Source organism: Notamacropus eugenii, chromosome 7 (genome assembly GCF_028372415.1).
Source record: "Notamacropus eugenii isolate mMacEug1 chromosome 7, mMacEug1.pri_v2, whole genome shotgun sequence".
Taxonomy (NCBI): domain Eukaryota; kingdom Metazoa; phylum Chordata; class Mammalia; order Diprotodontia; family Macropodidae; genus Notamacropus; species Notamacropus eugenii.
In genome coordinates this window covers 27,180,113-27,203,973 of record NC_092878.1, presented here as the reverse complement: position 1 = coordinate 27,203,973, position 23,861 = coordinate 27,180,113, and the positions used below count along the sequence as shown (strand labels likewise).

General features: G+C 41.6%; 1 protein-coding gene and 1 pseudogene across 1 annotated transcript in view; one reads left to right on the top strand and one right to left on the bottom strand.

Moving 5' to 3' along the window:
- The window catches only part of INO80 (INO80 complex ATPase subunit), a 113,226-nt gene extending 95,952 nt beyond the window's left edge, over positions 1-17,274 (top strand). Inside the window, exons 29-36 of the mRNA XM_072622729.1 lie at positions 161-233; positions 9,478-9,636; positions 10,358-10,460; positions 11,057-11,145; positions 11,952-12,107; positions 12,335-12,494; positions 13,090-13,305; positions 15,370-17,274. Of these exons, the coding sequence (XP_072478830.1) occupies positions 161-233; positions 9,478-9,636; positions 10,358-10,460; positions 11,057-11,145; positions 11,952-12,107; positions 12,335-12,494; positions 13,090-13,305; positions 15,370-15,587 (1,174 nt within the window). The 3' untranslated portion in view covers positions 15,588-17,274. The remainder of the gene's footprint in view (positions 1-160; positions 234-9,477; positions 9,637-10,357; positions 10,461-11,056; positions 11,146-11,951; positions 12,108-12,334; positions 12,495-13,089; positions 13,306-15,369) is intronic.
- Positions 2,676-3,247, bottom strand: LOC140513881 (adenylate kinase isoenzyme 6-like; annotated as a pseudogene).
- Positions 17,275-23,861: the final 6,587 nt, after the last annotated feature.

Genomic DNA, 23,861 nt, shown 5'->3' with positions numbered 1-23,861 from the left:
GAAATGATCTAATCTAACCCCCTTTTATAGATATGGAAATTTCCCCTTAACATATACCAAGACACATTTCAATTCCATTCTGCTTCTCTCAATTTACTCTAGGTTAGGTACCTTTTCCTTTCCATACTAATTGTTAGTACTATGTACCTCTTTTCTTCAGGAATGATATCTTTGTATTCCTGTTAAGCACAAGAGCTGGAGGACTGGGCATCAACCTCACTGCTGCAGATACAGTAAGTAACTGGAATAAAATAACACCTTTCTTGAGAACTATCTTCTGTTTTAAAGTATTTTGGCATCAGTTTCCCTCCATGTATCCCAAGCTTTTTCTTATTCTTGTTTGTTTCATTCAAAGAATACGAATTGGTGTTTGACTCTGATGTTTGAACTGTCCATTTGGAGTTTTCCATTTATTTAAAGTTCCTAATAAATTATTTGGTTTCCAGATAAAGAAATGAACATATTCCTCATTGGTTTACCAGGAGGTTGGCCTGGCATTCTTAGTATCTTCAGAGCCACGATTCTTTTTTTTTTTTTTTTAAACAGCAAGAATATATTTAGTTCTACTATATGCCAGGCACTTGTGCTAGTTGATAAGAATACAAAGGCAAAAACGAAAGAGTCCCTCCTATCAAGGAGCTTACATTCTTTCTAGGGAGAGAGCACACGCGCACGCACGCACACACACACACACACACACACACAATGCATAAGTATATAAAAATAAATAGAAAGTTATTTGAAGGGGTGAGGAGAGCAAGGCAATAGTAGCTTGGGGAAAGAGAAAAGTCTTCAGGTAGAATGTGGTATTTGAGCTGAGCTTTGAAGGAAACTAAGTGATCCAGAGCCAGTGTTAAGGAATACATTCCAAGTATGAGAGCAATCAGTGGAAAAGGCATATTTTATGGAAGGTCAGTAAGGAGACTGTAGAATATATGAAGGGACATAATTAAAATAAGGCCAGAAAATGAAGTTGGAGCTAGGTTGTGAGGGGTTTTAAGTGTCAAAAAGACATTTGATCGTGAAGGCAGCAACAAGCTTCTGATGTTTTATGAACAGGGGAGCAATATGATGAGGCTTATGCTTTATGGTCATGGGTAGATGAGATAGGGTCCGTAGATGTAGAGAAGAATAATGAACTGAGGAGAGAGCTGAAGCAGGAGGCTTTTTGCGATGGCCTTTGCTTACCTAAGAGAGTAATCCAGTAAGTACAGAGAAAGGGAGATCCAAGAGATGTCAAAGAAGTAGACCTGATGAAACTTTACAAGTGAACGTAGAAAAGAGGGTGAATTGTGGCACCACAGACAAAAATAGTTAAGTCAGAAATGGGAGTAATAACTGGCCACAATTCTGTGTCATTGTTAAGTTTATAAATTGCTTTCCTGCAATAACTCTGTGCAACCAACAGTAGCCATTTTTTATAAGAGGATATCAAAGCTCAAGAGTTTGTAACTTCCCCAGGGTTATATGGTTGGTAAATATACAAGATCTGAACTCAGCTTTTTCTTAACTGTAAGTAGAGTGCCTCTGGGCAAGCCCAATTTCAGAAGCTAAAGCAGAGATGTCTTAAAGGCAAACTGGATATGCAGATCCTCACCAACAACAAATCTGACATCCTTTCACAAACACTGACTCTGATTACCTTCTGGTTAAAGTTGTAGGCAGCAAGACTTACAACTGGGGGAGGAGAAGGAACAGCTACAGAGTAGCATACGTAAAGGAACAAGGCTAAGGCCTGCTTCATGGTCCACGAATACGTCAGTAAGGCACAGAAATAGACTTTTAAAGGGGGGAGGAGAAGTGCCAGTTAACAGTGTTAAACACATCTTTGTGAAATGCTCAATCACTATATTTTTAAATTTTATCTAGTAATTACCACCATCTATACAGTAGCAAAGCTTTATCACATGAATTCATGGAAGTAACCAAGACTGAAATTAGTCAGCCAGCAAAGTTAATATTTACAGTTTCCATGGGTTCAAAGAAGACTTTGCTATTTCCCTTCTGTATATGGAAAATGTAATTCTTCTGCAGAGACAAGTATCAGTCCTAGGATCAATGGTGGTTTTATAGGCAAAAGAGCTCATTGAATGAACTCTTGTACTAAAAAAAATGTTATTTTCTCAAACATCTCACCGTTTACTTTGTGACTGTCCTAATTTATAACCAGCTTCCAAGATAAAAAAAAAAAAAAGCAACTCGTGATCAATAGAACACTTAATGCAATGTTTATAGCTTTATCTTTAGACTTTTATTTATGTCAGCAGTTCTTCCTAGCCTTCATTTTCTTTTTCATGTCAAGTTATTAACGCTTTCCACCTGTTTTCTCAAATTTGCTTGTTAACCAAAATAAATGAGAATGTTGGATATTCCTAAACTTTAAAAGTCCTTAATATCTCACTGTATTTGGGAATTTTCTGTTTTCTCATGGAGAAAAAAAATTAATTTAGTCATAACTCAACTTTATATATTGTCTGCCTGCTACTTCTATAACACAGTCCTGAATAGTCAAGTTTGGTGTATATTGTCTTAATTTCTATTGCATCGAGGAGAAATCATCAAAAAAATCTTTAACCATCATGTGGAAAACCTTGAAAAGCCCATGCTTTGCCTCAAGGTTCATTTATTATCTTTTATCCACTGTTCAGTCTATTTCATTATCTGTTCTAATTTAATTAATTCTTCTCTCTAGTTCTTCTGGTACGTTGCTGGGCAGCCAGTGTATTATTTATGCTTATAGAAAGCCATGACTTCTTCATAAAAAATTTGGAAAATTTCACACTGAATATTGTCTTGTAATTTTTTTCCACTGTATCCTCTCTTCTCAAGTCTTCTGTATATAATACAGAATTGTCTGTTTGAAGCACAAAAACTACATGAAACCATCATTCAAGGCCAAAGTCACAGCCATGGTAGTCAACAATAACTCCACTTTCTTTCATTTTATTTCCTAACTCATCAACTACTTTGTCTTCATTCAAAATGGGACATTCATGTTCTTCATTAAAAGTCATCGTATAATTGTCCTTCTTGTGTTAAATCACCCACATTAATGTATGTCAGTCCTGTTCTTGATGCAAGTTCTTTACCTAGTATGGTTTTTTCAACCCTTGACATATGGGTAAGCAGGATGTTGGACAGCCTCATGATTGAGGTGGAGCCAGCTCTACCCCAGTCATCTTCTCTCTAGGAGGGAGCAGCAGTCAAGAGGGGCCAGAGCCACATTAAACCAGAGGGTAAAACAATTCACTCTTGCCATTGTGTAAGAGGATGGGTACAGGAGTAAGGGATAAATAGGTTTGTGTTTTTCAAGAGATAGTTGTATTTCCATATCAAGTAGCTATCATGGTTAAGTATGTAGTGAGTTCCAGCTAGAGATGATAGAAGAGTTTTGGAGTGGGTAATAAATAAAATTGATGGGGCAGCAGCTGTTTATTGATCCTTTTTATGGAATACCCCTGCCTCTAAATGGGAGGAAGAAATAAAACTTTTTCAATATCAAAATTTTGCAGGATTAAAATTTTAATGATGATTATGGTAACAACAAAATCTAAAGACAGTGAAATCAGAGTTTATGAGTAGGGAATCATTATATAGATTTCATGATTACATTAGTGCCACTTTATGTGGCTGTAAGCTTTCCTAGTTAGCATATAATTTTAATGTGTATGTGGTAAGGAAGAAACAGTTTGGTGTAGAATGGCATATTGAAGGATAGAAGGGAATGTGTGACGAGAAATAAGTCAGTGGTAGATTTGGAACTAGAAACTAATTCTCTGCTTCTATTCCAGTGCTATACCCCTTGCCTTACTATATAGGCTGCCCCTTATTACTGCTGGGACCCTTCCTCCCCTCCTAGAAAGAACTAATTCTGGACTGTTAGTAGATGTAGAGAAACAGTTCCTAAATGGTTGACCTTTTTCAGTACCTTGAACTTTGTAGGATATTCAAATATAGTGCTAACACTTCAGGGGTAGCTGAGATGGGTATTCATGATGTAACAGAACAGTGTGTAGACCTTGAGACAGATATGAATTTAAATCCTGGTTGTGCCCCTTTCTAGCTGTGACTTTAGGTGAGTCATTTGAGCCTCAGTTTCCTCTCCTATAAAACAGTGGTATGACCACTGCTTACCTACGTCATAAGATTGTGAGAAAAGCACTTCCTAAACTATAAAGCCCTGCAAAAATGTGAGCTTTCATTAGTCTTGTGTCAGATATAGATACATATATGTATAGATATATATATAGCATAAATATGGCAATGTTTTTTCCTTAATAGGGAAGTTTGTTTACTGCCATGTTAACATATGTCTGGCTTATTTTTTCCTTATCTTTCTGATGAGGTGATTTCCAGATTCTCTCTCAGCTCTAGTGTGGTGAGGAAGGATTTTGCCCGTAGAATCATTAAAGTCATACAGTTGGAAAGGAAACTTAGCTGCCTCCTTCCCCATTCATTCAATGATCTCCCCTATAGCATGTGTAACACTTATCAGCACAGATTGTGCTTGAAAACTTGCAGTGACAAAACTCTCACTGATCTAATATCTTAACATATTTGTCCCTCTTCTGCCTGGCCTGCATTTTTAATAAGTTTTCTCTCTGTGTCTTCATACTGTTCAGTGACAAAAATGTTAAACAGGAAAGAGTTGAGCGTTGTGTCATGCCCTCAGTCAACTGTAGAATGACACAAAACCTCTGCTTTGATGTATCCCACATTTCTTCATCTTGACCATAAGGATACTTTGAAAAACTTTATCAAATGCCTTCTAATTGCCCACAAACTGTCCCTAGAAACTTTTTGGCATTCACATCATGCTCTCATTGGTCTAATTTCGAGGCTAAGTATTAAAGTAATGGCATTTACGCATTCCAGGTTTTGTGGGATACCTTTTTCTGTTAACTCAAAGATTGCATCAGTATTGGTTCAAATATTGACTTTCTAACTTGTCTTATGCCCCATATAGAGTGTCTGTCTATTCCATGTTCTTCTTGCTCTACATAATAATTTTTTTGTTTTTGGTTTTTTACATCTTTCACAAGCCTTACTTATCTCATTCTTGGCCTTTTTCTTTTCCTGGCACTGTCTTTGTTTTCCTCTTACCTTTTTATGTATTATTTTAAAATCTGAACTCAAAAACATGAGGACTATATGAATTAATGTAAAGTAAGCAGAAACAGAAGAATTATATATACACAGCTGATGCTGAGCAGTCAGACCGATCCACTGGAAATGTTTTCCTTTTCAGTTTTGCTCTGTTCCTTGAGGGAAAAGACAGAGGATAGTTCTTAAGGGTCCTAGAGCAGCAGCATCACAGATGTTCACAATCGTGATCTAGAAGAATAGTTATTATTCTCTTACTAAAATGTAACTTGCCTTCTCTCTTGGGGGAAGAGGAATGAAGACAAGGGAGCTGTGGATACAAAGTGTTGCATCTTTTGAGATGTCAGTGTGTAGATTGGTTTTGCTTAACTAGTTTTGACATTTTTTAGGAGTTTTTTTCTTTTAGTTGTAAGGGAAGATTCGACAGGAATTGAAAGCTGTATTGGAAAGTAGCTTCTATTAAAATAAAAGGCATAAATAAGGCATTTTTAAAAATAAAATATTTTCAAAATAAAATTTGAGTTAAAAAAATTCCTTGTCCTCATATTTCATCTTCTTTTAGATATCTCCCTAATTCTCAGTCATAAGCTATTATTTCTGCCCTTCTATGTGAGCCTAGCCTCTTCTTGTCTGTAAACGTTTCCAGGTGGATCCCAAAGTTGAATCTCAGCACATAAGAAAAAGCAAGACAATTGTTTATGCTTACTATATCCTTATCTGGATTATATGGACTGTCATTGTCATCTTCCTTTTTAGAGTGTGTTAGATTCCTGACACCTAATTCCTAATATACTTGTGCCAATCATGGTAGTCAGCTACTAGTCTTCATAATTGAAATCTCCCTCCCTTTTAACACAATTTCCCATGCTCCATCTATAGTGTAGTAAGAAACATCTCCAAGTAACCAGTTGCATGGACCAAAACTTAAGGAAAACCATCATATACAAGCCTGTGTTCTTCTAGTATACACAGCTCCAACATTCCATACTACTTCATTCCAGTGTTCTGTACATAAAAATGGTTTCCTTTAATCTGTGTTTCCCTACAAAAGAAGAACTATCCTTTTTACCGAGTAACAGAGGAAGACTGAGAAGGAGGGAAGGATTTTCTATTCAGTGTAGTGGAGGAGATAGACGTTTAGCATCCTGTGTTCCGAGTCCCAGACAAGTAGTTTAAAATGAACTTTTGGAATAGAAGCTTGTTTGTAAGCTAGGTGCTCCCTGAAGGAAGTAAAATACTGTGAGGCGGCCTTGAGTACGATGATTATCTTCTGGTTGAGATCACCTCTCAATAATGCTTAAAAATAGGGCAGCTAGGTAGCACAGTGAGTAGAGCACTGGCCTGGCGGCAGGAGGACTGGAGTTCAAATGTGGCATCAGACACTTGAAACTTAATAGCTGTGTTACCTTGGGCAAGTCACTTAACCCCAATTGCCTTGCCTTCCCCTGTCCCCTAAAAAAAAATGCTGAAAAAGTCAGGTTTTAGTCTCCCGTTAGTGTAATAGTCAGCTTCAGTATCTGTCCCGACATTTTCCTGTTGGTGCTGTAGTTCACCTTGGGGAGATCCCCTAGAAACACTTGTGGGCAAGGAAGAGACCCGTCTTAAATCACAGGGTAGAAGTCGTGCCTTACCACTAAAGAGTTATGTTTGTAAATACATGTTCTCACATACAATGGATGCATATCTGACTTGCAAGACAGTTATTCGAATTATTTGGATTTTAATTCATGGAAATTTGCCTGGCAATTCATGTTTTTCCTGCAGTAGGAATATCATTCAGAAGGGTGTTGGCTGTTTTTGTTTCTGTGGCCAGCTCAGAAAAGACATGAAAGAAAAATGAGAAATCTGTCCTAGGTTAGTGATAAGTGTAGTGGTTTGCCATTGGGTATTCTGGCTTTGATTTTTAAACATTACAAGGAATAAGGCTGCCTCTCATTCCTCTGGAAAAAGTAGTTTGATCCAGCTTTTTCTTGTCATTCTCTGTCTCACACAGAATCTTAGTTACCCCGTTACAAAGTTCCTCCCACCTTCTGTTTACAGCTTCAGGAAGATGCTGACTGCTAATATGTTTCCCCTTAGTCACTGCTTGGCCACGCTCTACAGAGTGAACGGCTTTAATCTTTCCTCGTTAAGTCAGTCTCTCTAGTCCTTTAATTGTTGTTTGTTCTTCTTTGGAATTTTTCTGATTTCTGTAAGACCTAGTGCTTTATACAGGTATTGACTGACTCGTGTGTCGGGCACTGGGTAACCTTTTCTGTAACTTAGTTTTATTCGTTTCCGTATCAGCACACATCTGATTTTTGTTCTTGCTGGTCTCTTTTTCCACCCTCTAATTTAATGCATTTACATGCTGGGAGAGAGAGTGAGAGTGTGTTGTGTTTAAAGTTATGTTTCCCTGGAAGAGTGCATTTGTGTCTTTTATAAACTGAAGCTTATTTTGTTTTCTTGTCCCCCAGAATCCTGACTTCTTTAAGGTCATTTAAAAGATAGTTGTCAACTACATTTTGTTTTACTAAATTAGAACTACATACCTGGGGCTATGATCTTATGACTTCGGCATTAAAAATAGCTGGAGAATGAGTCAGTGTTTGAGTGCCGTTGAGACTTCTAGGAAAAAATGTAAATATTCAGGAAGCTAATATAAAGTGATTCAACATATAGGACTTCCCATTACGGATTCATGCAGTGTCATGACCCCATCTTTCAAGTATGTCATGAGAGTCCAGTTTTCACAGTGTGTAGTTATTTAGGCCTTCTGAGTGAAGGTGTCCTGACTTAATGAACCTGCCTAGCTAACTGTATCTTATCTATTTCAATTTTCCCTGTGGCTCAGACTGAATAGAGGGGTCTGTTTTACTGTAGGATGTCCCTGTTATTCTATTAAGTTACATTGGTTGGTGGAAGGGATTGTAAGAAACACAGGGCCCATCCTGGAAACTAATTGTTGTTCAGCACACATTCTCAATGTCCATCCATCTGGCTAAACCTCTTGGGTTAAGATTATCAAACAGTTGATCAGGCATTTTTAAAAAATGTTTTCTGTATGCCTACACTGTGCCAGGCACTGTAAGGAATAGAAAAGAATTGTATTCTCAGTCCTCAAGAGAGCTTACAGCCTAAACAGACAAAAACAGTAACAACCTGAAGCAGAGAATGAGACAGTTCACTATGTAATTTGAGACTTGACCATATCACACTGGATTGTGAGGAATTCAGGGGGGAAAATGAGATCATTACATTTAGCTAAAAAGGGTTTAATAAAAAGGTAGCATTTGGACTACACCTGGAATACTGGGTATGGGATTTGATGGCAAAGAAGATTTGTGGTGAATATCATGAGCAAAGAAATTCAGACAGGAAAGGATGTGACACTGAAGATGCTGTTTTTCACCAGAAGGATAGCTGTGTGTAGGGAAGTGATAGAAACTGAAATTGGATAGGTAAGAAGAACCTAAATTATAGAGGGCCTAGGAGCCATTACATTTTCTTAATAAGTAAGTGACATGATAAAAGTGTTTTAAAAAGAGTTTATTGGTTGCGATGGATTAGATTCTAAAATATAGCTAGAAAGCTGTTACTGTTCTCAAGGAATGAGGTAACAAGGGCCTGGAATAGGATGATAACAATAGGAATAAAAAAGGGATGGATGCTTTCCAAAAGAAGAATCAGGACTTTGGAAAAACTCAAGTATACAAGACAGAAATGGGAAAGTTCTGAACCAGAACTCTCCCAGAGAGTCCTTTCTGATTGGTTTCAGCTGTATAGGAGGTAGACAGCAAGGTGTCAGTTTTGTATCTCTTTGGAGATGCAGTTTATTTTTCAGCAGGAATTAGGTATGCTCCAGGAACCCGTGAAGCTCACTTTGTTTCCCTTTTATCTTGAGTAAAATCCAGTAGAAGTAGACTGAGGTACAGACTCCAACTAAGAGACACCCAGGATCCTCAGGATGGGGAATGACCTGTGAGGAGGCCAGATTTTTGGAATGTCAGAAGTAGTATTGACTGATAATATATTTGGTTTCATATTAATGAAGTTAATTATCACAGTAGAACTTTTGCTTTTGGACCCCATACTAGATTTCTACGACAGGAAGGGGGAGGTAACTCTTTTATACTTGATGATTTTTTTCTAGAAACCTTGAATGGAAGCAAAAACCATCTTCCTAGTGGGCAGGGCAAATAAAGTTGTGGGGGCTAGGGGCAGGTAACTGGCAGGACCTATCAAGGAGTATCTATTGCATCTCAATATGATACAAAGAGGATCTGACATCAAGAGGTGGCAAAGATCCAGATGACTTGATGTATGGTTCTTTGAACTCCTGGTCCTGCCATTCAGTGAGGCTTCACTTGGGCCACTGCCATCCTTCCTGTGCAGGTGATCTTCTATGATAGTGACTGGAACCCTACAGTGGACCAACAGGCTATGGACCGAGCCCACCGGCTGGGTCAGACCAAGCAGGTGACTGTATACCGACTCATCTGCAAGGGCACCATTGAGGAACGCATTCTGCAGAGGGCCAACGAAAAGAGTGAGGTAAGCACATGAATGTGATGTCTAAGAATAGGAATTGGGATGCTAATGAAAGAAATTTAAAGTCACATGGTGTTTCCTTGGGCTGAGATTGTAAGGAGCCATGATTGGTGGAGAAGAGGCTGGGGTTTCTTTGTCAGCTGAAATCAAAGTCATGGCTGAGACTTCATTCATCCTGATTCTCTACCCACCAAAATTGTCTCTAGATTCTTCTAAGTAAGTCTGTCTTACCTAGAGTTAAAGCGAATGCCTTTCTGCAGGCCTGTATGAAGTACTGACCTTAAGATAGAGACGGTTCTTCATGTTTGAAATGTTCACATGTTCAGGGGCGGAAGTAAATAAACATTTAGTCTCTATAATTATCAGTTCAGTGACAGGTAAGCTCTGGGAAATCACCTGATTTTGATTGCCTCATCCACATTAATCCACCTCTGAAGCACTCTGCCAAACTGCAGATTCCCCAAAGAACTGTTACTGCTGGCTTTTTCATTCTCATCCAGCCTTGTCGGGGTTGATAGCTATCAAGTGGCAATACCAGGCAGAAAGTTAGTCAAGATTCTGGCACAGTGGATGTGTAATTTGGGTGAGCCAGACAGAACCCAGGAGCATTAAGAAAATCCCCCCAAGGTAGCTTAGGAAGAATTCTTATATCCTCCTACACATTTATTATCATGAAGGAATTGAAGAAGCCTGAAAGTAAAATATTGACTTTGATTTGTTGTAGATCCAGCAGATGGTGATTTCGGGTGGGAACTTCAAACCAGACACCCTAAAACCCAAAGAAGTGGTTAGTCTTCTACTAGATGATGACGAACTGGAGAAGAAATGTACGTGCCCCAGGCTTTAACTGATACCCTTTCCATTTGGAGAAATAGGTTCTTAACTGTGCATTCTTGTGCACAATTTGAAGACTCTTTTAGCCATATCTGAGTCCTTTGCAGCAAGAAAAAGTGCAAACTCTGGAGTCCTGAGCAAACAGGAAAGAAGGGAAGACACAAAAAGTTACAGGAATTTCAGTTTAGTGACCCAGGGTTTAGCTGTATGTTTTGATGAATACTAGACTCTTGTTCTTATTGGAACTAGGTTTACCAAAGGTAGGGAGAGAAATTCAGATTTGGAATTGCAAGCATCACGAAGCACAACAGCCTTTTTGTAGATTATGGTGATTCTCGTCAGATCCATCTTCTAAGGCATCTGAAGGTCCAGTGTCAGCAGACATTTAGCAGGTCTAAGTGTGAGGCATTCCCTAATGAATACTACATTATCTAGTTTAATGGCAGGCTTAATTTCATTTATTTTTTGAAACTCTCCTTGAGACTCTATATCCCGTACAAAGGTGAGGAATCAGAGTTTATATGTGGAGTGTGGCTGCTACAGACAAGAGCATTATTCACCTCTCTTATTTGTGTTTGTTTCTTGGTAGTGAGACTTCGGCAGGAGGAAAAACGACAGCAAGAAGAAACCAACCGAGTGAAGGAGCGCAAACGGAAAAGGGAAAAATATGCAGAAAAGGTACTTCAAGCGGAGGATAAGGGAGGAGAGGTCAGAGAGGATGTTGGGCTGCTAGTTCATAACCAGATCCAGTTGTAAGTGACTTGCAGTAACTACTGTGCTGGCTCACTTTTGGTCAGGGTAAAATGCAGCAGTGACTTGAAAATAGTTGGTGGTTCTCTCCAAACAAGCCATTGTTTGGTATTCGGTGGTTGTCACACTTGAGATTTTTGTTTACTGTTACACAACCTGCTAAAGATGGGAAGGGTCTGCATCAGTGGAATCCAACTCAGATAGAACCAGAGGCCACCAAACTGTACGTGGGCCGCATAGTAACTTAGAAAACCACATTTTAACGTTTTCTATGTTCTGTTGTATTTTATCTGTTTTGTTAAATATTTCTAGAGCATTGGTTCTAAGTGGTCAGTAAGTCACTTGTTTACTCCTGTGATCTATGTCATGAAGAGTCACTTTGTGCACCGACTTTGTGCAGTCAACTCAATATATTTGGTTGCTGGGTGGATCAGAGCATATTTTCTGATTGTGGATTTCCTATTGTGTCTAAGCCTCTTGGAACTTGGTTCTGTGAGTGCAGGGGGTCTTCAGCTCCCCGGTATGTGTTGAGACAGAAAGAAGACATGAAGAAAATGCATAATTAAGAATAGCAGCCTCTTATTTTCTTCTTTGTAGGTGCTTTTTAAATTCTTAAAAGAGCTTTCCATCTCTGTGGTCCTGAATGGATCTTAGTTTGAGTGGTCCACTGTCAGATTTTCAGGAAGTTCCCTTGCTTGATATTTTTTTTCATGTTTCACTGTTTATGTTTTCAGAAAAAGAAGGAAGATGAGCTGGATGGTAAAAGGAGGAAAGAGGGAGCCAGCCTGGTGATCCCCTTTGTTCCTTCTGCTGATAATTCCAACCTCTCTGCTGATGGGGATGATTCCTTCATTAGTGTGGATTCTGCCATGCCCAGCCCTTTCAGTGAGGTGAGGGTGCTTCTAACCTGTGATCACAGGCCCTTCAGTTCAGGACCAGATAGACTGTTTCAGCTAATGGTCCTTGGCGTCTTTTACTCTTCTGAAGTTTGCCTTCTGGACCTTCCCACATCCCCAGAACCAGATAAAGCCCAGAAGGGGCGTCTGTTGGAGCCCCCTTAAAGGACTGACGTCTGAGGTGGGCTGTGAGCTGATATTCTCTTCTTTCTCACCTGCAGATTTCCATCAGCAGTGAACTCCATACTGGTTCCATCCCTCCTGACGAGAGCAGCAGTGATATGTTGGTCATCGTGGATGACCCAGCTTCCTCAGCACCTCAGTCTCGTGCTACCAATTCTCCTGCTTCCATCACGGGCTCTGTCTCAGACACCATGAATGGTTAGCAGAGTTTTTATAATGCCCGGTGCCCGCTGCCTCTATGAGGAAGGCAGTTTCTCACAGATGCACTTCGTTGTACTACACGAGTCCCATGTTCCTTTTGTGGTTATGGTCTCATCCTCCCATTCTGAATGAGACAAGAAGAACGCAACAGAGAAATGACAGCTCTTTGTTTTCTCGGCAGCCAAAGGGTGAAAGAAACAGAAATAAGGAGGGAAGATGACTTCATCCAGGCTTTTGATCTCTCTGATTCCTAAGCATGCCTGTTCATTTATTCCAGTCTTCATCTAGTCTGCTGGCTGCTCAGGGTTGTGATCTTGTACTCCTGGTATCTCTTGGGAAACTCTGGGCTTACTTTAGTTTCAAAGTTAAAAATCAGACTTACATGTCCAGGAGCAGAGGATGTCATTGTAACTGACTGAGCATGGGTATTTGTTCCTCAGTTTCCCATCCCCCATTAAGTGGAAATAAACTCTCCCATAGGATTAAGAAATAAAACATAAACATCCCCTGGACCAGCTTTCTCTATCAATGTAGAATCACTCCATGGCTCTAGAGAATATAAATGTTTTCTCTTTTCCCCTTATTCCCACAGGAATTTCTCTTCAGGAAATGCCAGCCACAGGGCGTGGCCACTCAGGCCGAAGTCGGGGCCGCCCCAAGGGTTCAGGCAGCACCTCAAAAGGAGCAGGGAAAGGCAGGAGCCGGAAGTCCACGGCAGGCAGCGCAGCTGCGATGGCAGGGGCCAAAGCAGGGGCTGCAGCTGCATCAGCAGCAGCCTATGCTGCATACGGGTACAATGTGTCTAAAGGTATGGCACAGCTAGTGGAGCAAGGCTTCAGGCTCCCACCTGTCCAGGGTTAGGATGGGAACAAAAACTAGGAGAGCGTGGGCCTCCCTCTGGGAGCAGTTAAGGAGATCCCACTGCATCAGTAGGGAAGGAAGCTCCCATTCAGCAGGCTCCAATTTGGGAGCATCTCTTTGGGCTGCATTGCAGAGTCCTGGAATGCGTAATACAGTGTCTCAGTTGTTATAGATGCTTAATAAATAGGTGCTTTTTATTTGATGGATTATACTGCTTCTGAAGTCTTTCCTGTACCACTGTTGCTCTCTTGAGTACCCAACCTCCAGTAAAAAGCTCTTTGCTAGCTTTTAGGTCCCTTGCAGGGCTTAAGTCTGTAAATATTCCAGGTTTTGGTTTTTTTTGTTCTAGAATTTAATTTGAAAGATTGTTCCTTGCCAGCCCCAGAACAGGCACTCTTGGAGTGGAGATGTTTATAATGGCAATAACATCAGCTGAGATGCTTGAAGTGGCAGCAAGTGCATCATTTATTGAGCAGCTGCCCAGGACCAGGACCTGGGAGATACACATCTGTTAAGCAAATATTTGTTGAGTACCTGCTTTGGAGTAAGCTTTGAGCTAATATTGGGAAAGACACCATGAAGCAGAATACATTTCCTACGCCCTCTAGAAGCTTGGATTACGCTAAGACACACGTAGACACAGGACAGTATGGGGCAGTGCGTTATTTGGGTCCTGGAAGAATTCCAGGAGTTTTAAGGAAAGAGAGATCACTGGCTGATCTGGGCTCATCACGGAAGGCTTAGTGAAAGACTTGGCACCTGAGTGTTGATCTTGAAGGGGAAATGGAATTTGGATGGGTAGAAAGGAAAGGTATTTGTGTTAGAATGAATAACCTAGAGGCAAGAGTGGACAAATTGATTTTTGGAACACCAGTAGCTATCTGATGTGGTTAGTCTGGCTGTGATTATGAAAGTGCAGTAAGCCTCCGGTTATACAGAGAGCCTTGAATACCAAACTAAGAAATTTGTATTTTAGCGTATGTAATTTAAAGGGAGTTTTTAAGGTTTGAGGGAAAGGGAAATAATGAAAATAGTTGAAAAAATGAAAGTAGTTGAAAAAAATGAACAGCTGTATGTAGAATAAATTGGAGGGGGTAGAAACTGGGGTCAAGGTCAGTTTGGGGGTGAGGGGAACAACATATCTAAAGTCTTATCATGAAGGCTAGCTGCAGTGATACTGTGGGAATGGAAAAGATAGGATGGATATGAGAGCTTTTGGAGAAATAGTATTACAGAGTGACATTGTACTGGGACAGAGCAGGACCCCTAAAGGGAAAGGAAGATCAAAGATGACTGACGTTTAGATCTCTCTGCTGGCTGTTACAGATACCTAAGCATAGCTCCTACCCTCAAGCAGTTTATATTCAAATAAGGTGGAGATAATACATTTAAAACAGTTAGATTGAGAGTGCGGATGTGTATGTGGTGCTGAGTACAATGAGAAGTGACTAGTGTACATCCAAAGGGTCTAAGGAAGTTTCAGAGAAAAAAGGTAGACTGCAGCTTGGGCCTTGAAACATGAGCTAAGTTTTAGACAGGTAGAGGGTGTGGACACATTCCAGGCAAAGATGGGCAGCAGTCAGTCCTAGCATTCTCTGGGTGTCCTGCCAGAAGCTAGGAAGATCTGCTGTCGTGGGAAAAGGAATCCCTTCCTGGTCCCTCACCATATCTTAGGAATGCAGAACAAGAAGATGCATTTAAAATCTTAGAATGTCTCTGTACAAACTCAGTCTTCTCCCACCTTATCTGCAGTGTGCCCTGCCTGGCCCATGGGCCATTGAAATGTAACTTAAGGCTCAGCATGGGTACATTGTGGATAAGCTAGACTGATTTTCCCTTTAAAGAACTATCCCCAAATTCTGTCCAGGAGGAATGACCATCACATGAGAATGTATGTAGGGGAGGCAACATGACCAAGATTTCTAGAAGAAAGGCAACTTGAATGGTATGTGAGGCTAATTTTTTCTCTTCTTTCTTTTTCTTCCCTCTCACTTTCTCTTCTGGTTTCTAGGAATCTCTGCCAATAGCCCCTTACAAACGTCACTCATTCGACCAGCTGGACTTGCTGATTTTGGACCTTCAAGCGCCTCTTCTCCCTTGAGCTCACCTATGAGCAAGGGAAATAGTGTCCCCGGGACTCCCAAAAGCCTCAATGTTACCAGCAGCCTAACCCCTGACCCGATGATCCGGAAACAGGGCAAAGGACCTCATCCCCCTGGGGGACGATAACCACCTTGGGACTCAAGCTTTTTTCTACCAAACAGGGGCCCCATGCCCTTCCTGCCAGCTGGTGGCTTCTGGGTGATTTCCCTCTTTGGCATCCTGCATCCCTAGGAGGGAATAGAGGTGAATAGTCACAGCACAGTGAGGACAGGCAGGTGGTTGATATGAGCACTTTGATCACCTGTTTCTCAAGTGATCCCCTTCAGGATGCCTGTAAGAAGAGGTCCCAGAGGCAGGAATCAATCTACCGCATCTCAACTGAACTTTACAGCCAAGTCTTAAAACCTCTCACTGGGAACGGGCCATATTTCATTGCCACCCTCAGTCCTACAAACTTCTGTTATTCCTGCCTCTACCCTCTTCCTACTCTCTGCCCTCTCACAGTTGAGTGGGCTCTACCTGACTCTTAGGTATTCAGTGTCTGGCCTCCCAAGTCCCCTTGAGGATGGGAGTGTATGTGGTGGAGGGGGTGACATCCCTTCTAAAGGAGCACAGGATATGGGAAGTGGGGTCCTATGCCTGTGAGAAGTGCTCCATAGAGATTTCTAGGTCTGAGATTTTCTGAAAGGGCAAAAAAGAGGAAATCATGTATTTAGCCTCCTCATTACCACAGCTTAGTCCATATAAATGATCTCTAAGGGACCTCCCCCCCAGGTCACCAAGCTGACCAGAATCAGCTCTGCCATTGCACCATCCTGCCCTCAGAGGCAGCTTGATGAGAGGTGAGCATTGGGCATTGGAGGAGGTGGCAGGGGCATGGATTGGGTGAGAATGACTAGGAGAAGTGTGAGGTGCTGAAGCAGCACTTCCTTCAGGGCTTCTTTGCCTAGGTCCCCTGGAGCAAAGGGCTGTGGACCTGCTGTTAACGTGTGCAGAGCACGGGTCCCCCAGTATACCCCACTGCCCGTGAATAATCTTCATCACACCTTCTTGTTATTCATTCCTAGTCATTTCCAGCTCTACCCCCAGTCCCCAGCAGCATCAGCAGCTCCCGCTCAAGGGACTGACAAGAGGCCAGTAATGAGAACAGGGTCATCCAAATCAGGCTCCCTCACTGATCCTCTCCCAGACTCCCTGTGCCCACCCTGAATGCACAGTCTCCCTACCCCCTACCTTTTAATCCCCTGCTTGGCTGTATGCACTGTCTGTATTGCACTGAGAAAGGGAGGGACAGTGGGAGTGGGGTGGGAAGGGAGAGAAGGAGGAGATCCCCATATTGACACCTCACAGCCCAGGGACTGACCAGTCTGGACATTCTGGCTCTCTCTGACAGAGGGTGGAAAGAGGAGTGGTCTTTGCTGTGACCACAAAAGATGGTTTTCCTGCCTGCCTCCCAGCCTGATGTCTCAGCGTGAAGCAGGTGCTTCCAGGCGGCTCAGCCTCTAATTTGCACACCTGAAAATCGCGGAATTGAGTTTAGTTAGATTGATTTTAAAGCCCTTTTTTGGGACGGGAGTGGGGATGAAGGGGAATCGTTTAACTTAAATCATTAAGGCTCCCCTGCCTAACCCAGACTCCCATGTACAGATGCTATTTAGAGGGAATCAGAAAAATGCCAAGCCTTTTTTTCTCTTTGAATGTGCTGTCTATTTTTATAACTGAACTTGTACATATGTATAAAGAGAGACACATCTTTCTTTTACTAACTGGAGAAAAATCTTAAATAAAATGGAGTGAGATAATTTTATGTAAACTGGGGTCCCTGTGGTTTGTAAGCTACCTTTCCTTAAGGAACCAAAGTTCTTCTATGTGGGTATGGTTAGGGGACAGAAATGGCAAGAGAAGAGCCCAATAGCATTCTTATGATGAAAGAGAATAAGGTTTATATGATAAAGGCTAGACTGTGAGTGCTCCTTCAGTATCAGCTATAATTGGGCCTAGGAATCCGATTTTAGCTGTGAGAGAGGTTTGTTGAGTCATATTACCTATAGTACTTAATGCCTGGGGCCCTTGCTGTGCAGGCCTTCCAAATACCAATTAAAACTTGGAGTTGACTGCAGTTCAGGCTTCCAGGAACCCACTGAAAACTTGTTCAAATCCAGCAGAAAAGTTTTATCATATTAATAAGTTCCAAAGTGGAATAATATATACACCATGCTGATGTTAGATCTCCAGCCAATGAGAAATTTAGGGCACTAGCCCTAATCTACAAAAATTCGGTGATGTTTGTTTACGTATGACATAAAGCGAAACAGTTATTTGTACATTAATAGGTCCATTTGTAGTAATGACGAGTTAGAAAGTAGAGAAGAAAAACAGTTGGTCTGGTGTCTTGTACTTACCTAAAATCATCAGAAAGCATTTCTTAAGCCAGGCACTGGAGATACAAGTACAAAGAATGAAAACCACTATGAAATGGGCGCCAGCAATTCTAACACTTTTGAATGACCCCCATTGCCTCTCTGAATTCGGGATAAGAGAAAGACAAATTCTTGAAGCACAGCTGATCTTTTTCCAGTGTCTGGCCTCTGTAACTATAAACTATTGAAGATCTGAAAGCTGTCCCAAATTTCCTTGATTTTCCTCTTTCCCAGAACTATGACTAGCAGAAAACATTCCCTCTTCCTGTTACAGCAGTGGGAGAGATGAGGTAGCTGACCTCGGACAGCTGCAGTGACATTAATCAAGCCTTTCCCATTTCTGAGGATTGTCTCTGACCTGTGGCCATCATTGAAAGGAAGGGGAGCTATTGATACCAGTCTTTGTTTTTGAGTCCAAAGCTCTAGCCGTTGAGATCTTTTGGGTTCTTGACTCTGGCATTCCATTGTGTTAGCTTGTTTATCCTGATATTCACTTTTGTGATTGAGGTCTCATATAAGATGATCTGACATAAGACTCCAGAATTCTGGTTAGTTATTGGCCAGCTCTCTTTAAAAAGTGCAGTTTATCCTCAATTCCCAACCTAGCTCAAAACCTCTGGAGACGTGTGTGATTCCTAGGCCTCTGCTGAGGTCAGCCCTGGGTCCTGACCAGCGAGCAGGCTGATCACCTACGGTCCTGAGAGGAGTGAAGATATTTTAAATGTATCTTCTCTTGTCCTCTTTCCAGTCAGCCCCAGTAGAAATACCTAATGCTACTTTCCAGAGTTAGTGCTGCAATAGCACCTTGGTGCTGGACCTTGTAATGAGTCCAGAATCTGAAAGGTGAATTCTTTCAAGAACCAGTCATTGAATATTTCTGTCCAAGGCACCCTGCCATCCACTAGAAATGAAGAATAAATTGAGTAGAGGGAAGAGACAGGTATATGAATAGTTGTACAAGGGCAAAGGATAGATCTAAGTACAAGGGAGAGTATCAAACGCAAACAGAAATGAGGGTCATTGGTCCGTGCTTAATCATCCTTGTTAGCTGTCTGCTTAAAATGTAAAATTCTGTTCTATATTATTTCCATAATATGTCTCACATTTTCAATCTGGTTCAGGCCACACTCGGGAGTACTCTAGGCCTAGCTGACCTTGTGTTTGACACCACTAGTCCCGAAACAAAGTGCTATAAAAAAAATTTGAGGAAGACATTACTTTGAGCCCTGTATCCTGCCTTCCATTTTGCCCAACTATCTTCCAAAAATAATGGTATACTCTCTCCAGTCCAGTCAGACTGACCTATTTGCTGACCCTTCCAAGGATCCCAGTTCTGACATGGGTGGCTTGTTAACCTCCCCTACATAGGAGAGTAAAAGGGGTAAGCTCCCACCTCCATGTCTTTGCACAAACTGTCTCCCATGCCTGTAATGTCTTTCCTCATTGCCACCTTTCAAAACTCCTAGATCCCTTCAAGAAACCCAATTCCTCCAGTTACTAATGCCCTGGCAATTTTTTTTTGTCCGTTATTTCTTTGAATACATATTACTCTAGTAGAATGTCATCTTCTTGGGGCCAGGGACTTTGGTATGTGTATCGCTGGTACCTGGCACATAGACACTCAATAAATGCTTATTGGTTGGCCTTCATTTGAGCATGGAAGGAGGTGAGAGGGTTCAGCAAGAAACAGGAGAATGGTTAGGAGAATCCATCTCAGAAATGGGAGCAGTATGTGAGAAAACGTGGAGGTGAGAAATAAGATGAAAAAAAGATTTGTGAAAAGGTCCAGTTTGCTAGAACGTGGAGTCGAAGAAGGCAACTACCACAAGAAAAGACTAGCTGTAGATTGATGCCAGATTGTGGAGGGCTTTGAAAAGGCTGTTAGACTTGACTGAGCAGGTAATAGTGTCACTGAAGGTTTTGAGTAAGAAAATGACAGATCAGAATGGTGCTTTAAGACAATCTGTGGTAAGGGGTGGGTTAGAGAGGAGATGGGTTAGAGGCAAGAGAGTCAATCTATAATATGTAGTCTATTTGGGAAGAAACGATGCTCTGAATTAGGCAGCAGGGAGGCAGTTTGCAGTGATAATGGAAAGCATGGAATCCATTGGAATAATGTTGCTTAGATCGAATCTACAAGATTTAGATGTGAGGGGTGAAGGAGAAGGAAGAGTGAAAAATCACTTCTGGGTGACTGGAAGGATATCCTATGCAGAAAAGGCAGTAAGAGGAAGGGGCAGGTTTGGGGAGGAAAACAAGGACAGGTGAAGAAATACACTAGGCAGTGGGCCACGTGACTGGAACCCTTCCTTGGTAAGGAGGAGACAGATTTGGGAGTCAGTTGCTGAAGTGAGCTCATTCAAGTCTATCCCTAACTGTGTGACTCACTTTCTGGTCCCCACACAGAAACTGCTGTGGTTTCACTTCACGGAGATAATTTACCCTAGATCATGCATTCATTCATTGCACAAGCATTTATTAAGCATTTGTTGTGTACAAGATACCGTACTAGAAGCCAGGGATGCAAATAAGAAAAGGGGAAAAAACCTCCCCACCTTTCATTGGAGGTCCTGCCCTGGGATGCAGGTCATTTGATCATACCTAGAAAGATTTCCTCGGTTTACTATTGCCCTGGAAACATGTTTGAACACTGGGTCACACTCCCAAGGACACTAATTTAAATGGGTTTGCTTCCACACCAGTTCTAGAGAAAAGCCAAGTGCTTGAATTAGCCTAACCACAAGGCTGTTTTTCCCAGTAGCCTCCACGTGAGCAGTTACCTGGGGACAAGAACCGACACCAACTGCGCCAACTGACTCTTATTTCTACATGAGGTTAAAGTCAGAATTCTGATTTTAAATACAGAGTATTTATTTGGTCCTAGCCAGGAAGCCATGTTGTTTGGGGAGCATATATTATGAGCTCACTCTGACTGAAGTAACCGAGAAGGAAGAGTGTCTCAGTTTTGTTACTACTGCGCTGCTGTTACTTTACCCATTGTCTCCACTCTAAGAGCTGCAAACAGCTTTTTAGGGAGAAGGGTGTTGCAGATCTGTCTTGTGTAGGCTGTCCAAGCCCCTTCCAAGGCTCACCTAGCAAGTTTCTGTTCTTAATGATTTTTCCCCCAGCTACCTTGACGTCACCGGGCAGAATGTGATGATGTCAGGATAAGTTCAATAGCCTGGTAGGGAAGAGGTTTTTCCCCAAGGTCCCAAACAAGGATAGATGAAACTTCCCTGACCTTGGGAGGAGGAGGGAGAGTCACTACTTTGGGTTTCTCCTTCCATCTCCAAGGTGGATTGGCTCTGGCTCATTCCCAGTTCCTTTCCTCATAACACAGACTTGAGGCCCTCAGGGGTATGTATACTCCAGCTAGTTATTAAAGTTTTAGTGGGACCATTTACACTTCAGAAATCAGGAAACATTACAGGTCAGGGCTTGATTTACTGTTTTACTTATTGTCCAGACTTAAGAAAGTGGTGGAGAAAATAGTAACAATACAGATTTAACTTAAAGGTGTGTAATAGGTCCTCTCTCCCCAATACCTCAGCAGAATCAGTTGTTAAAACATTTCCCAGCTCACCTCTGCCTCTCTCTGTCCTGCTTACCACCCTCTGGACACTTTTCAGTTTATTAGTGTTTTTCTTAAGCTGTAGTACCCAGAACTGAACGCAACATTCCAGTTGTGGTCTGACCAGGGCATCTCTCCCTAGAAGATGTGCCAGTCTCTATCTGCCACATTGCATTGCTGACTCACCTCCAGCTTGTAACCCATTAAAATCTCCATCTTTTATTAAATCTTCTAATTTTTTAAATGTTTCTTACCCATATCTTTTTCAGAGAAAAAAATGCTAACCATGCCTCCCTTGTTTTAGAATTGTAAAGTTGATTTTTTGAGGGTCTCTACTGTAAAGACTTTACATGTCTTCCTATTGAATTTCATCTTATAGATACAACCTAGTGTTATAATTTGTTAAGATATGACTTTAATATACAACATGTTAGCCATCCCTCCTAGATTTATGTAATCTGCAAATCTGCATGCAAATTATACCCATCTATGCCTTTCTCCAAGACCACTGGAAAAAATGTTAAATACACAAAGCCAAGCACAGATCCCTGGGGCACTGCCCTGGAGACCCACAAACAAGCTGAGTTGGAGCCATTAGTGACTATTTTTTAAATCTGGGTGTTCATCTAGATTGAAATCCATCTAATTACGTAACTCTCTAGTCTGACTCTCTTTCCTGGGGTCTCTGCTCCCAGAGAGTCAGGACAAACCCTTGCTTTGTATGTGGCAAAGACTCACATCTCCACCTTTCCCCATTTCCTAGGGGATATGTTTGGGAAATGACGAGGGTCTGAAGGCTGCCAGGGTAGGGTAGGGACATGGAGATCACCTGATTGTCACCCCCAAGCTGGTTGTGTGTGTATGTGAAGAGACAGAAAAGTGGAAGAGGGTGAGTGATCATTCTCCGCATGCCTGGAGTCTAGGTCAACATTTGTTTCCCTCATCCTCCTTGGCTAGAATAAGAGAAAAAGGAAAAGGGAATGGGGGAAATAAGCATTTATTAAGCACCTCGTATGTGCTAGGTCAGAGGTGCTGGGCCTGGAGCCAGGAAGATTTGAATTCAAATCAGTTCTCAGACATTCACTAATTGAACGATGTTGGGCAAGTCACTTAATCTCTGCTTGCCTTAATTCACTGGAGAAGGAAATGGCAAAACGATACGGTATCTTTGCCAAGAAAACTCCACAGGGGGGCTCACGAAGAGTCAGACACACCTGAACAACAATGTCATACTTACTGTGCTAAGTGCTTTATTAATATTATCTCGTGATCCTCACAAGAACCCTGTGGGGGAAGTGCTGTTATTATCCGTTTCACACGTCAAGAAATTGAGGTTGAGTGATTTACCCAGCCTGTCAGAACTCAAGTCTTTCTGACTCGGAGCCCAGCACTCTGTCCACTTTGACACTGCCTAGGAGGTTAAGCTCCAGTAAACCATCTGGAGCCAAAGAAGATTGAGAAAGCTCTGAAATTTACCTGAAGGATCAAGGTCAACCCAGTCTTACTTGGTCAGTTGGAGGGAGAGGGAGCATTCTCTTCCCCCACCCTATCAGTCCTGCCCCAGCATCACGTACAGTAGTGGAAGACTTGAAAGACTATCCGAGAATAAATACCTGTACTAGACCTTAATATGCTATTCAGCATAATCTGAAACCTGTGAAGCTCCCAAGGCAAAGATGGCTCTTTACAGCCCCTGAAGGCATATACCCCTGTGTATATGGCCGTAAGTGTGAGTGACAGTGCCTGACACAGAACAGCCAGTGTTAGCCTCAAAAGATTTCTCAATCCCAGTGCAGTACAGTCACCAGGTCAGTTGAAGATCTATGAATATGGCTGTGGTGCAAAGGAGGATAGGAGCCAATCCTAGAATGAAACATGATGGAACAGTAAGCCCCACAGTCCGATCAACTGAGTGTGGGCTCTGCCTCTGTTCCCTGAATCTTGGCGCAAACTGGGCAGAAATAGTTAATGTTCTTAGAAAATAATAAACCTTAGCAACCCAGAACCCTCAAAGAATGTGACTCTGCACAGCCATCTTTTCCCATAGCCAAGGGTTGACCCCCTTTAGTCAACAAACATTTATTAAGCACCTACTATGTGCTAGGCGGTATATTGTCATTAGTTTTTCGTTTTCAAAGAGGACCAGGGACATCCCTGGCTAATGACTTACATGTGATAAGCACAAACACAAAGATTAAAAGAAAAGCAAAAACTAAAAACAAGTAGTTTACAGTCTGATGGGGGAAGCAACATGCAAATGACTATATACATACATACATACATACATAACTTGGATATAAACAACTGTGAACACAAAAATGTTGTGTTTGGGAGGGGTTTTTTATCTGTTTTAGGTAGACAGCTTTCTAAAATGCATTGCACACTTCCCTGCCTTCTTAAATAGAGGAA